This window comes from Ixodes scapularis, unplaced genomic scaffold (genome assembly GCF_016920785.2).
Source record: "Ixodes scapularis isolate PalLabHiFi unplaced genomic scaffold, ASM1692078v2 PGA_scaffold6__148_contigs__length_123643588, whole genome shotgun sequence".
Classification (NCBI taxonomy): Eukaryota; Metazoa; Arthropoda; class Arachnida; order Ixodida; family Ixodidae; genus Ixodes; species Ixodes scapularis.
Window position 1 is genome coordinate 25632714 of NW_024609881.1, and position 15246 is coordinate 25647959.

The window sequence follows — 15246 nt, forward strand, 5'->3', positions numbered from 1 at the left end:
ACACGTACCAAAGTGACTTCTGCCGGTATTGAATTCGGTGTGTGTGTCTGCGTATTCGTTGGCCTGCTTTCTTGGCTGTGGCGTACTTGTGTAGGCGGCCAGGTTTGCCTGCGGAAGCCGCCGTAGATGTAGATGCTTTTGACGGTGTCGAGGCCGTAGACGTAGACGCGGTCGCCTCAGAGTCAATCGCACGAAGGCCGCGACGAGCACAGATGAAGTCCGAAACGCAACTGACGCGCCGGAGGCAACGCGCCACGTCTTCCTCCAGCACGTACTGCAGTCTGGTGGTGACATCACGCTCCCACAATTCGAAAGCGCGGCGCCCACGCCGGCTTCACGGCTTCCGTGACGAAGCATGTGCGTTGCTCTGCTTTTCTTTGTATTTTATTTCTGAGACGCGTCCGGTTTGACCTTGAGCGGCGCGTGCTTGATGGCGCATTTTTATGGCCATCTTTCGGGCACAACGTCGACGCCGCCTTTTACCGTATTGGGACATATAAGGATTTTGCCTTAAAACTAACGCGTGTTTCATAAATTATAACGGTAGGGTATTAATACTAAATATAATTTCTGCAAAGTACAAACATTGTTGCTTCACTCCTTTCTGTTGTCGCAAGGGTGTGAACCAATCTTGGCACCTCCCACGATGAGCAAAAGGAGGAGGACTTACCGAAGATGTGTGCCACGGACTGGACAAGGTCTTGCTTGCCTTTGGCCTTGGCCCCGGAAGCGAGGTCAGCCTTGACCAAGCTCGAAACCACGGGGTGGCCCTGGCGCAGGAAGCGGTCCAGCACCGTCAGGCATGAGCTGATGCGCTGAGGCACCGTGCCGCCCACCGCCACGTCCGCCCCCATCGTCTCCCACAGGATGCCCACGTCGTCGATGGCACCCCACTGGATGGCCAGGCCTGGGGGGACGAGGGAGGTTAGTGGGGGTCGTCCGGCCTGGAGTCCAGTTTGCGCATCTGTCGCCTCCAACTCACTAGGTTGTTCCACTATATCGGCACAAATTTCAAACTTAGCTCATCTTGCTTTTCTGGTAAGTACGACGATCCTTCGTGGTTTTCCGGGACCACGGAGCAGACCTTTTCATTTCAGTAGTTGCCTGACCGGCGGGTAGAGGGCGCTGGCGCACTCGCCGCCATTAGGTTGCTTCAATTTGGTCGGTTTCGGTTTCAACGTGCAAGTGATTGTGATGCTGTTTCATGCCACTTTCGATTAATTTTACGATATGAATTTCTTTCTAGTAGCACACAGCGAATGAAACAATAGTATTGAGCCACTTGGCAAACCACAGAGTGGTTTCGAGCCTAAATTGCGATCTTTTTTTTACGAACACTATATGCGTCTGATTCCGTCCATCGTTAATTTCGGCCAGGTTCGGCGGTGAAACAACTGCGCTGATGCACAGGGAGGAGCACCATTGTCCACGGCCGTACCCGCGGACACTAATTTTAAGAAGAAAAAAAAGTAAAGAGCAGGACAAACTCCGCCTGCAGCGTGCGCTCGTTGCCTGCCGCCGTGCTTTGGCTGTGCGTGCACCGAGCGGTACGCAAGGTAGATAGCTCGCGCTCAAGTCAGATATTGAACTGATCATCTTATATTGCAACAGACTATATTGCATGAGTGCTTAGTGAAAAAGCAGGTCGACAACATGATTAACAATCTGCTGAATCACCAAGAACAGATGAACTGACAAGTTTACTGTTCGATGCTTGGTTTCCGTACACCAACCTTTTCTAACTTCGTGACTCGAAACGTCTTTTATAATGACTAGAAAAGTTTCATATAATCACGTAGACAAGGACCTGTGTAGAAAGCTGTTCACTGATTTGAAGCGATGCGCTTTGCACATTTTGACGTCGCCAGCTACTGAAAGTAAATCCCTATTCGCCGTCGACAACCGGCTGCACTCGGGTGATTTTTATGCAGAAGGATTCTTTTCGGCGCCGCATTTTGTGAATTATAGGCACTATCAAGCTGTCTGTGACAGTTTCTTACGCGGGAAGTTCAAATATTTGTGTTGAAATAAATTAATTGAAACTGCATGGTTCTATTAAAAAATGACTCAAGCAACTTAAACACTATGGACATGGGACCAAGCACGATATACAATCAATTCCTAAATAAACCGATGAAGCGAATGCTCATATCACACACGCGATTAAGAACGTAAAACAGATATAGGTGTGATATTCCGAACGAACAAGTTGCCTAATGTTAAGGTACCATTGTTCCTAGCATAAAAAATAATTCAAACTAAATGTTTGTTCCCGCGCGTCTTGTCCACAAGTTCCCTGGTATAATCAAAAGAAACTGTTTTCGATCTGTTTTAACTACAAAACACCATGTTTTCAGGAAAAACACGTGGCTAATTACGCTGAGTGTTTTTCTTTCCTTTCTTGACACCAATGCGCACTCATATATATAAGAACATTGGGTTTCCTATTGCAAATGTTCCGCCCTTATTAGTAATCAAACCTCAGTTCTCATAAGTTATTGGTTTTTGAACCCTCGATATTCAATGTGCGCAAGTGCTAACGCTGATTCCTGTTCCTCTAAAACCTTTTCACACGTATCCCACACGCCGACGGTAAGAAATATTCAAAACGTGTTACAAAATCAACTACAGAAGTTGCGCACATAATGATGTAATGCAATTGCATGGCAAATATAAGCATCGGAAGACACTTTACGGAGTAAGGCAACTTGCAAGAGACGCGGTGAAACGCGACGAAAAACACGAATTCAACGCATACGCCAAGGCGCGGACGGGAGAGCGGAGCAACAAGTTGAAGCAACCTAATGGCGGCCGCATCACGTGATTCCAAGATGGCAGCGCCCATGCGGCGGAGGGTGAAAAGGTCTATAGAGGTGTGGGTATCGCGCGTGTGGACGCCACAAGTACCAAATTTAGCACAAATGAGATTATAATATCATTAATTATTCTAAAACTCTCTATTTACCCTAGTTTCGTGCCTCGATTAAAGGCAACAAGTTTTGTGAACGCATTGAAGTGGAGACATTTTTGATGCAGCGTTCGAGCCAGCGTCCTCTAAGGTCGGAGTGGATGCACCGAGCAAAAAGTGCTTGCACGCGGATGCCACGACAATGCAGCACTTTTTTGTTTGTTTTTGTTTCTTTTTTTTTACTAAGCTGCGCTCTTAGGCACACGGTGACGCTCTTGACATTGGCTACTCGGGCACGTAGCAACAGGACTTTATGCAGTCGATCGCTTAGAAGCATTTTTCAGGCAGCGTGTCCTCACATAAAAAGTAGTATTTTACACGATGGATGGGACGTTTGTCATTGAGACATCTCTGAGCAAGTCCTGCACGATGAATTTACAAAGGTAATTAACATAATGCTTCTCAAAGATCTCGTGCCAGGAAAGACATATTTGGTGCGGTTCCGGCAGTTCCGGTCATCGTAGTGACGAGCGACGTGTCCATCTGTGCGCAGAAGTGCACATTCAAGTTTTTTAAGGAGACGGTTAGAATTGCTGAAATTTTGAGAAGGTTGCAAGCACAACATGGTACTATATTCGATAGATGCACAAAGGTGTATCTAACACGATGCCCCAGAGACAATAGACCGATCTCACTAAGCGTTGGGCGCATGCGTAAAGCCGCCATAACTTTAGTTCACAGGAGGCAGACGGCCGCGCACGCGAGGGCTCGTGCCTTCTCGTGCTCTATACGCGAAGAGCTCCAGCGAGGTTGTCGCACGTGCCCAAGACTAAAGTCCCCCCCCCCCTGCATTGCGGCAGCGGTGGCGTAGTCAAACTGGCCGGTGAGATCGGTCTATTGAGTCCAGGAACTCAGGGGCTCTCGAAAGTACCCTCATGGGTTCCCCAAACCATTTCCTTGGACGCTCCGGTCCCTAAGCCAAAGTTTCGAGCGAATGTAAGCACTACTTCGAAAAATGTGAGCCATACACTGATGAACACCATGACCCAGACAATCCCCACTGTGTACATATCATGGTATTTTTAGGCTTCTCAACCGCTTTTTCGCATCAATGCCGAGTTTAGGAGGAGTTCCTCAGCCGTCATTGAAGTACTGTTGCGCAAATGTTCAAATTTACTAATAGCAGTTTCGAATGACACGCTATTTCAGATTTGCCTCTAGGTGAACTGGAATATTTGTACTTTTCGAAACGTTCATAGCGGCGTGTTAGTCCCGTTGAGTGCACTTCGCGACGAGCACCTGTGCACCGTGGCAAAGCAATACCCGCGGAGCCGTCGCAATCATACTTCGATGAGTATGAATATTGCTGTTTACCCCAAAGATAAATATAAAAAAACGCATTAATCGGTACCACTAATTGAATATTCTCAATAACCTAGTTCCTCCAGATCGTAAAGTCCGATAACCCGTGCATCGGAGCAAGAGACACCCACCAGGCAGTCCGTCGGCCACCCTCTTCTCGCAGACGCGCTCCATGACGGAGTTGGCGTAGCCGTAGTTGGTCTGGCCCCCGTTGCCCCGGCCGCACGACACCGACGAGAAGGCCACGAAGTGGTCCAGCTGAGGACACAGCTTCCGGGATGCCGCATCCAGGTGCAGGGTGCCGGCCACCTTGGGGCGGCACACCGCCTCGAACGCCTCCGCCGTCTGGTTCTCCAGCAGGGCGTCCCTGAGCACCTGCGCTCCACACACGCCCCCTCTGAGGAACGACTCACGCATCCGCGTTTCCCTGCGACTAGAGTAACCGTAGATGTTCCGCTTCCACTGTGGAGTATCGCGATGGACCTTAATTTTTTTACTGCAATATTGAGGGAGAAGCGGCCGTCGCTCTTGCAGGAGAAGCAGCAGGTGGGACGACATGAGGTGGCGATTAACCGCACATGCGCTTTCATGCATTTCCCAAATTGTCGTCGTGCGTCCCTCAGAGTCGACTGTTCCCCTTCTAAGTCTCCAAAGGGCAACCCTTGTTACGAAAGAACAACATCCACTAGTTTCTTATAGAAGCAATGACAATTATCAGGTCACCAGAATAAACCTGGGCATAGCTTTTCCCGCCATGTGACATCTTTCAAGTAAGCCTATGCGCATGGCTACCCTTTTACCTCTGACCTTTGCCTTCTGCTGGCGCCATTTATAGCCACCATTGTCTGCACTTATCTGCGCAAATTCTGCCTTTGTTGACGATTAATATTTGAGCATAAGTAGCACAAAGCATAAAAAGGACACAAAAACCGTCACAATCGTACAATTCCAGTGTGATCTAACAAATGGAAAGAAAGCCGGGACAACGTTGGGTTGCCCTTCATTTGTTGTTCGCAGGCGACGCCCTAGAAGCTGCTCGCTACTCGAAAAAATTCCCTCGATCGGAGAACCATTTCTCGTCTGCCACCGACACGCGAAAATGACGATGCTCGAACTAATTAATAAAGCTTCGTCACTGCCATTAGTTTGCCAAAAAGTGAAACTGCTTTTCGAGCCACCAGATGCCACTAAATTTCAAAAAGAGTCCGACGCGTACGCCGCCGGCAGGCGCCACCCACCAGGGCGAGGTTGAAGATGCCGCCCACGGGGCCGAGGGCGGCGGCCTCCTGCAGCAGCGCCCTGGCGCCCTCCTCGGTGGCCGCGTCCGCCCGGCTCACCGCCACCTTGGCGCCGGCCAGCCGCCAGCGGTGCAGGCAGAGGCGCTGGTAGCCCGTGCGGACGCCCGAGCGGGCCGTGAGCAGCAGCCTGCGGCAGCCCCGGACCACCATCCAGTCGGCCAGCTCCAGGCCGAAGCCGCCCAGGCCCCCGGCCACCACGTAGCTCTTGTCCTCGAAGAAGCAGGTGCGCGTGTGGGCCTCCACCAAGAGCGGCGTTGGCGCCATCATCTGCCGCTGGGGCTCTTCGGGCCGCACCTGGGAGAAGACGCTTTGGGTGGTAAGGCCCCTCTGTAAACTTCACGCTTCTTGTTTGTTTCAAGTACCGAAAATAATTGTTTTCGACTCCCGAAAACCTCGAAGTTCTCCTGGAGGAGGAAGAAAATAGAGAATTATTATTATCATTGTTGCTCGAAACGCGCGCACGAACGAGTGATCGGTCACCATTCGCTTCTAAGGGCGGCTAATTTTAGAGAGGCACCGCCATTTCCTTTCGCCGCACGAGGCACAGGCCTCGTGTTTTGGCAAATTTGACGCGCAAAGAGCTTTTGACACATCGAGGAGCTTTACGTGGTTGCAGTGAGCAGTGCCTCTGACCGTCCGCTTAACGTGGCGGAAACAAGTCGGGCGACGAAGAAAACGGCGACGCTCCAGTGAGGATCAAAACGCGACACAATGACAATCTTCCGAATTCACCCTGTAAGCTGGTTCACACACTCAAGTTTGGTTTGTGCACTGTTGTGCAGTCTAAAGGTCGGGTCACACACTCACCCTTCTTACGACTGAGTGCATTACCACCTCTCGTGATCTCTTATGACGAGAGTAGAGCCTAGAAGTATAGGGGATGCATCTCAAACCACGGAGAGCCTCCGCAATTTAATGGTGCACTCTTAGAAAAAAAAAAAAAAGAGGTAGCATACTGCCTTTACCCCCCTCTTCCCGGCCAGGGGGGAAGCGCTCCGCTTGTTACCTCCTCAGGCGCAGCAGACACTAGCAATACGTTGCTACAAAGTGAAGTTCGCCGCGAAGGAGCAGCAACGAGGTAAATATTACCTCCCAGAGGGTGGACCTGTTTCGGCGCTGCCAAAGCCTGGGCGCTGCGATCGGCTGTGGAAAGGCGCAAACGAGTTTGCTAATTGGTCTCCTCCTATAACACGCCATTCTTCGCGAATCCGTGGGCGAGCGCCCGCCTGGTGCCGACGCGTTCCCCGCCGACGCTCCCCTCCGGTCATAACGGTCTTTCTTCTCGAACGTTCGACGGAGGCTTCCCAGCGCAGGAACGTTGTTTATTGTTCTGTTCGGTTCAGTTTCTTTTTATGAAGTCACCGAGAGCGCTGCATTTACTTCAGTCGAAGATTCAAGTCGTGTTAACCGTATGCAGGTAGGAAAATGTTCTGCCCGGGCGACGCTTGGCTTCGGTTTTGACGGCCCCGGGAAAGCGACCCCCGTTTTCACTAGACAAGGGGTGGCGGACATGTTTTCCCGTTTGAAGGCGTCGAGCGTTCGATGAAATTATTGGGTGGCGCGAACGCAGACACGGTTTAGACCATCGAAGTTCATAAAAAGCGAGAAATAGAATGACTGTCGCTTGCACCAACGCATATTTATAAGATTGACATACGTTAACCAGTTGCGTAGCCAGGAGCTTTTCCCAGTGTATGTGTGTGCGGGCAAGCCTGGCAAGCCTGGAGCCGCCCGGCCGCACGGCTCCCGGCAAGCCTGGAGCCGGACGGCCGGGCGACAAGACGCCTTTTGAATCGGGGGTCGCCTGCGTCTAAGGCGCGTTCACACCGGCGGTGCGATCTAGTCGCGCGATCACTTTCACCACAAAAGCGACCGTCGCGGGCAAAAAGCGACGCGATTTGAACAGTCGCTTGCTGACCCGACTTTGTGCAATGCGATTTAGTCGCAGAGCGGCTGGGCCAATCAACGGCGTTCGGAGCGAGAGTTTTCGAGAAAGACTCGCCGACGAAGGCGTTGGACTCGCTCATCGCGCACACCAGTATGCCCATCTAATTATTTTTGATGCGATCTAGTCGCATCGCTCGACTGCCTACATCGCCGGTATGAATGTGCTTTTAGAGTGGGAGGGGGAAGGAGGTTTTTCTTTTTGGGGTCGTTGGCGTGTCGCGTCCGACGTTAAATTTAGGATATGATAAAATGATTGAAAATCTCATAAGATTGCTTTTTGTTTTTTTTGTTTTTCGCAGAGCAGGAGTCGATCAGGCATTCATTGCGGCACCGGCCAATCGGCGTGATTATTTCTCAGCGTCGTTGATATTTGTAAAAGTGAGTGGTTCCATAAATATTTTTGTAAAACGTCACGTAACCTTTAGATGCCGAATATAAATGTCTCAGCTAATTATTCGTGCGCTTCACAAATATTAACATTAGTATACTACGGAATAAGGTCATAAAGTTGTTACCGGCAGCGAGACTAGCAATTATATTGTTGTATTGGCATTTTCTTTGCGTGTGACCAGGCATTTCTAAAAGTCTGATCATTCCGTAGGCGAGTTAGATATGGCTCAAGTTTGCATTATTTGAACTTTATTGAATATATTTCTTTCGTCCTGCGTCAAAGTTGTTGGTTGATTTGGTCAAGGGTACTGGATGCCTGCTACCTTGGACGCATCTCGTGACAGTGCTTAACACTGTTTACTGCAGGTAAGCGTAGTCAGATATTTTGTTTTGATATTCTTGCTCGCATTTGGGCACTTGAAATGAGGCTCTTGATTTTTATGTTTTTTTGTGTGTGTGTGTGGTGTTCGTTCATTTTTTCAGAGAAAATTGAGGGTATACTTCGAGTAAATAAGTAAAACATACAAGACGATTAAGTGTGTCGTTTTTGGTGTGTTATTTTTCTGTGTTTTCGTCCTTGTCTGCTGTTCTTCTCATGTCTATATAAAACATACATTAAATTTTAGTCTGGCGAAGCACTTCGGCAAAAAAAAATATATATATATATTTCCCGAAGTTCGGCAGTTAGGGTTGGCGGTCATGGGAGTCTGCTGTGGTGCTGAGTAGCTAATGTGGTGTAAGGCTCTGTGGTGTATGTTCTTCCTCCGTCCTTGTCTTAAAGCGCAATCATGTTTGTTCTTCATGTGCAATACCAACTCGTCCAACAATCAGCACTTGTCAGTACTAACCTGCTACAGTAGTTGTACGTCTTTGACTACGATTTGCTAGTCATCTAAGTAAATCGGCGGGACAAATTTAAACATGACCGGTGAATACAAAGTGCACACTAATCTACAATTACCACCCGTCATGTGATAATTTTGATCAATGGTGGTTAGTCAATAGTTAAACTGGTCACGTCTGGTAAGTATGGTTGATGCTTTTCAATGCCGGAATCAGTTGCCCATGAAATGCTTCAAATGCGTCTTAGAAAAAACTAATATTCTTAACAGTTTCTTTAAATTGGGGATGATAGGTTTCAATATCATGTCACATAATTTCCACACTTTCTTTTTTGTTCCGGGCAGGCAGCTGAATTTAACCGGTGGCTGTCAGCTCAAGTCGAATTATTGCTGATGTGCCCAGCGCTATGTGGCACTGGAGGGAGACCTCGAAGCCGCGTTGCCCGCTGAGGCAGTCCTGGTTGCATCCTGCCTCTACTTCATCTTTAACTTTGAGTACCATCACCAGTTCAGAGCAGATTCATTGCATTGGAGTACTTAATTGCTCTGAAACACTCAAATGTGGAGTCACGTGCAACACATTGCTTTCAAACCTAAAAGAAATGCCAAAAAGTATTTTCTATTTTTAATGCCTTTTTATGCAGGTTTAGGAATTTTTTTATGTCGTCTGTTTAATGCTTTTTTTATGTCTGACATAAGTAACGTGCCCATCAAAATTGGTTGATTTCGAAAGTTACAGAAAGGTAATGGTAATGCTTTATAGTCACATTTTTGTAATTTCCAAAATCACTGCTTTTTGCTTGGTGCAGCATTGGCATACTTAATTTATTTCAGTCTACTTCATACTCGGTGCCTGAAAGCATTTGAGGGTTGTGGTTTTATATTCACAGATATTTGTGCTTGCAAGGTTTAAATACAAGATGGCTTTTGATGGCTTGCAGAGTTTAAATACGAGATGGTAAAAAACTGATTTTTGCGATTCATTTGAAGTGGGTAAGATCCCTTTGGCCCTCGCGGTAGTTTGTTGTAGCTCATTAGCAGCAGGAAATAGAGCCCTTTCTTCTTTTCATACTAGAAGAGCAAATCGCAGAGTCTGCTCTCCTCTACTCGAGCATTTATTCCACTACTGTGGATAGGACGGGCATAGTGTACTGCTGTGCTTGAGTTGCAACGCACTAGTCACTACTAGCCATGTCGTGGTTTTTATTGCTTTTTGCAATATGTGTTATACTGAATGTATGTTATATCACAGTGCGTTAATTTTGATTCTTGTTTGTACAAGACTCCGTCATTTGAGTTCACCCTGATGAAGCTTCGCTGTTCCAAGCAGTGCTCCAAGCATTCACAGTTATTTGCCGGGTAGACACTGATTGTTTATGCACTTTTTTGTGATAATTTTATTGACTGTCGCAAACTAGAGCCCCGAAAGTGTTGTTCCAAATGCCTTTATTGCGCTTAGAACTTTTATAAGATGTCTAGTCATGCTATTGATTCTTATGCCATTTTGTTTGTGACAGCCAAAATAAAACCCTTGTCATTTACTTTCAGAACTAGTGCCGTTTTCATCTACTATAAGGCGCACCATTGTAGCATGCACTATCACATTCACAAAGGGCCATAGTACCTTCCTTTAAGGGGGAAAAGTGATTACATCCAGTGTACACTTAACCTGTAATTAGCTGGTGAACTGTGCCAGTTGGTGGATGTTATACATGATGGGGAAAACAGCTCAGAAAGCGCGGATTACGAAGAACAAACACGACAGGACTGCACTGTCCTGTCATGTTTGTTCTTCGTAGTCCGCGTTTTCTGAGCTGCATTCCTCATCGTGCGCATTTAGCCCCAAGTGGATCATAGTTCCCTCCATAAGGGGGTAAAAGTTGAAACTAGGGGCGTGTACTATTGCCCCTTAAATGGAACATCTGTTCTCTTTATATGGAGGGGAAACGAGCCCCCTAAAGCAGGTGCTGTTGCCTTCAATACGAGGTAGGTAAAAGCAGTCCTCTCAAATATGTCGTCTTACCTCTCAATAGGGTTAAAGGTCCCCCTAAAGGAGGTAAAAGCTGACTTCGAAAGGATGCACTTTTAACCCCAAAAGGAACTAAGGTTCCCTCCACAAGGAGGCAATGTTGCACCCTAACCCAGGGAGTACGTTTGCACCCTTGTTGAAGGGGGTAACGTTACCCCCAAAAGAACTTTCCCTGTGTGCAAGCCGGTTACCCCCTTAAGGAGGGTACTACAGTACCATTTGTTTTAAGAGTGTGGAGGCTTCCGGAGGAGGTTGATCGCAAGTGCGCATGAGATGTGGTTTCGCGTGGCAAGGAGAAACCCGGGTGGAAAGGCAGAGATGACCGCAGAGGACTGACTCCTCCGTCTCCTACTCGCAGGTCATATTGCAAATATAAACCACGTGACCCTGATTCAGCGGTTGGAACCTCCCTGTAATGCAGGCTCTCTTACGACGAGAGAGCACAATGGAGCCGTTTATCGGATAGCCGTGGAACACACGCGATTGCCAGATATACATTTTTTTGCGCATCATTCTTTCGCTATTAGTTCGAAGAGCTTTTGGCAATGTTATAAAAAAAAACATTTTACGCACATACTATATGTACATTTGACCTCGCGAAAGCTTCACTCTGGTCAACGAGGTAAAGAGCCTTACCGCTCATTCACACTGGAAGCAGATCCGCGTTCGCAAAGCGGTTGCGAACGCGGTTGTATAAAGATTCAGTACAATTGCACGCCCACTTGATGTCATCAAATGCGCCTGCAACGGCGTTCGCAACCGCTTTGCGAACGCGGTTGTATAAAGGTCCAGTACAATTTCACGCACACTCGATAACATCAAGTGCCCGTGAAATTGTACTGGATCTTTATCCAATCGGCGTTCGCAACCGCTTTGCGAACAGGGATCCGCTTCCAGTGTAAATGGGCGGTTAGATTGATGAGCTGACAGCCGAAAGTGACCCCCAATTGGCCGCCGCCATGTTGCACATTTTTGTCCACTAGACACGTGACCTTATAGTTCTACGCTTAAATTTTAACTAAGACCGCGCAGAAATAATTGCTTATTCATCTTTAATAAAAGTACCGTCGAGATAAGTCATGTTTCCTTCGTTTTAAGTCTAAAATGTGCTTTTAGGACAAAACCTCGGGCAGCTTCGCAATTTCTGTGCAAGATGCCGTGAGCCGCGGTGCTGTATTTTGGGTTTTATTGGAGCTAGACACTAATCTTTAGGGCTAACAGTATTGAAAAAATCGTTTGTCATGTTTTTTTACAGCGATCGCGATACAAATCTTGGCTCAGTTTTGCGTGTCTAGTGGTTAAAATTGTACAACATGGCGGCAGCCAAGTAGGGGTCACTTTTGCCTGGTGATGGGGATACCAGTTTATCGCTCTAAGCCCCTCTACCTCGTTGGCTCTAGTGAAACGCAGTTTCAGGATTACCTCATAGATGTCGCCAGCGCCTCCTCTTGTAAGATATCGCGAGAGCTAATAATGCGCCCGATCGGAAGCAAAAACAATTGTGACTACTTGCGACCGAGTGCAAAAAGACACTCACTGCGGGCACAACAACAGAATCAGCTGCAGAAATGCCTCAAGTATGATGTCTGCTTCATACGTCTTTTTCGAACGTGTGTCAAAAAAGTTTTCGTACGACATATAGGACGGTCGTACAAAGAAGAAAGCGCGACGTCAACGTTGGCCGGAACGATCCGGCAAGTGGCGTGGGGCACCCACCTCGATCACCACCTTGCCGATGTGTTTGCCGGAAGCCATGAAGCGGAAGGCCTCCTCGACGCGGTCGCGGGCAAAGCAGACGGTGTCCAGGGGCCGCACGACGCCCGAGGCGATGCCCTCGCGCACCAGCTGGATCACCCGGCACTTGTCCGCCGCCACCCGTGGGTCGTCCCTGAACAGGGCGTCCAGGAGGATGCCGTGGAAGCTGACGTTCTTGAGGAACACCGCCATGCGCAGGGCGTTGTTCTGGGTCAGGTCGAACTTGCCAATCTCCAGGAAGCGGCCGTGGGCGGCCAGGCAGCGCACGCTCGCCTGCAGCTTCTCCTCGGCCAGCGAGTTCAGCACCAAGTCCACCCCTGGGCGTGCACGAGACGGTCTTTGGCCCCCTCCCACGAGCTTCCGTAGCTACCGTTTCTCTCGCACCGTCCTTTCGTCCGGTAAACGCGGGAATCCGGAGGGCCCTCGAGGCCCGGGGTCTCGAGGTGCGGGGCGAACTCAAAACGTCGACTCACCCCTGCCCTCGGTCTCCCGGACGATGTGCTCTTCGAAGGACAGGTCCCGAGAGTTTGCAAAGTTGCGGTCCTGCAGTTGTGGGAAGCGCCGCTTCAGGAACTCCCGCTTCTCTTGGGAACCTGAAGGCAACGACGTGCAGACAGCGTGAGCAGTATGGATGCCAGGGATGGCCGCTTGCGTTAAACCGGCGGGTTTTGTTTTCGCATACCCTCCAGCACTTGGGCATTAAATCGCTTGTAGTACCATATTTCTCGGACTATAGTCCGTGAAATACATTAACGAAAATAACTGAGTGTGTAGGCGAGCTGGTGCTAATTAATCCTAATGTAACACCTAAGACTGGCGTGGAAAAAGTAAGAAACTTTTAAGTCGAAGAAAAAGACATCAATAAGCTGATTACTTTTTGGAGCGCAGCTCTTAGGCGCCCGTTTCCGGCTTGAGCGGCGTCGCCGTCGCCGTCGCCGTCGGCGTCGCCGTCGGCGTAACCGCGCGGTGCATTATGGGTAAATTTTTCCGAAGGGACCCGAGGTCCTCCAGAAGGAACCCGAGGTCGTCCCGAAGAAACCCGAGGTCCTTCGGGAGGACCTCGGGTTTCTTCGGTAGGACCTCGGGAGGAATTCCTTCGGGAGTTGCATGCAACAGGTTGCATGCAACTGGCATACAACGAGTTGTATGCAGCCTGTTGCATGCAATCCAGGTTGCTGCAACCTGATGACGTCATTGGCATCCGCATCGTCATCGTCATCATCACTGATGATGTCATCAGTGACGTCACTGATGACGTCATCAAATCGTCATTGTCAAGGTCACGTGACCCCCGGAGGTCACGTGACCCCCGGAGGTCACGTGACCCCACTGAGGTCACGTGACCCCTGAAGTCCCGTGACCCCCTGAGGTCACGTGGCCACCTGAGGTCACGTGGCCACCTGAGGTCACGTGGCCACCTGAGGTCACGTGGCCACCTGAGGTCACGTGATTCTCCTGAGGTCACGTGACCCTCTGGGGTCACGTGACCTCAGGTGGCCTCGGAGGCAAGCGTACTGAGGGACAGGCGACTCCTTAAGGTCACGTGACCTCGGAGGAAGGGGGTCACGTGACCCCCTTCCTCCGAGGTCACGTGACCCCCTTGACGTCACCCGACCTCCCATGAGGTCACGTGACCTTAAGGAGTCACCTGTCCCTCAGTACGCTTCCATCCTCCTCCTCAAGAGCTGTGCTCCAACCGGCGTTACAGGGAATTGTAAACGGCTTTCATTTTTTTTATGAGTATAAGCGAGTTGTTTTTTAACTTCAGTGTGCAAGGTTAGTGTGTTTCTGTATTGCTGTCTGACATCCAAATCGTTTGTAGAGGGTTTTGTTGATAGTTGCAAAAGGAAGTGTCTTCAAGCTATAGCCATTGTGAAAAAAAGGTTGTACAGATTAGATGAAAGGGTCTACTGTTATCAAAATCATTCGCTTGTTGTGTCCGCTAAGAGTGTATCCGTCAAAAAGTAGGTGACATCAGCACCGGATATATGTAAGGAGCGAGAAAGATGAAACCCTTTTAGCTCTGTTTCAGACGTTCTCCTTCTGTTGTCTTTTTCTCCGACTTAAGATTCTTCATGTTTCCGCACCACAGTCTCGGGTGTTGCATTACGAATAGGTTATACGTGTTGCAAAGCTTAAGTTTATATAGTGCCCTCCAGTACAGGTGGACTTTATAAGGTTTTGGTTTGTCTGGATGTGAGATGTATTTTTGGACGTGAGAGACTATTTTTTAATCACTGAGTATATGTTAATGGTGATTTATGTACGATACAAGCTTTCTTGAGAGCTAATGAAGCAGGCAATTTCCAAGTTGTGCTTTGCATGAGAATATTTTACATGCAGACTGGGCACCAGGAACAGACTATACCTAAGGCAAGTATTTCCTTTTCTGAACCGAAGCCTGTCCCTTCAGACTTGGCCAGTGCACGGTGCAGGCGCAGACACTTCACTTCATGGGAATATGGTTTCTGCACACCTGCACTGCCCACACTTGGCGTAGGCAAACGTGGACTTGTATATAAACGGCACGTTGTTCTATTCACCGGGCACGAACTACCAAGTTGGGAAATACATTAAATGGTTTGTGGTTGCGTCGAAATAAAATTAGACAAAACTAAAGAGCACGCTGTCCGGTCGGGCCATAGAGTTAAGATGATACAGTATAACCTTGTTGGTACATTACTCAAAGGACCGCGATATAAAGAACGTATAACG

General features: G+C 48.7%; 1 protein-coding gene across 1 annotated transcript in view; it reads right to left on the bottom strand.

Annotated features, from left to right (window-relative positions):
* Positions 1 to 15246, bottom strand: part of LOC8052014 (fatty acid synthase-like) — a 119179-nt gene that overhangs the window by 22835 nt on the left and 81098 nt on the right. Inside the window, exons 20-24 of the mRNA XM_042294497.1 lie at positions 13005 to 13124; positions 12493 to 12848; positions 5509 to 5862; positions 4402 to 4645; positions 671 to 907 (exon numbers count right to left, since the gene is read on the bottom strand). Coding sequence (XP_042150431.1) covers positions 671 to 907; positions 4402 to 4645; positions 5509 to 5862; positions 12493 to 12848; positions 13005 to 13124 — 1311 coding nt within the window. The remainder of the gene's footprint in view (positions 1 to 670; positions 908 to 4401; positions 4646 to 5508; positions 5863 to 12492; positions 12849 to 13004; positions 13125 to 15246) is intronic.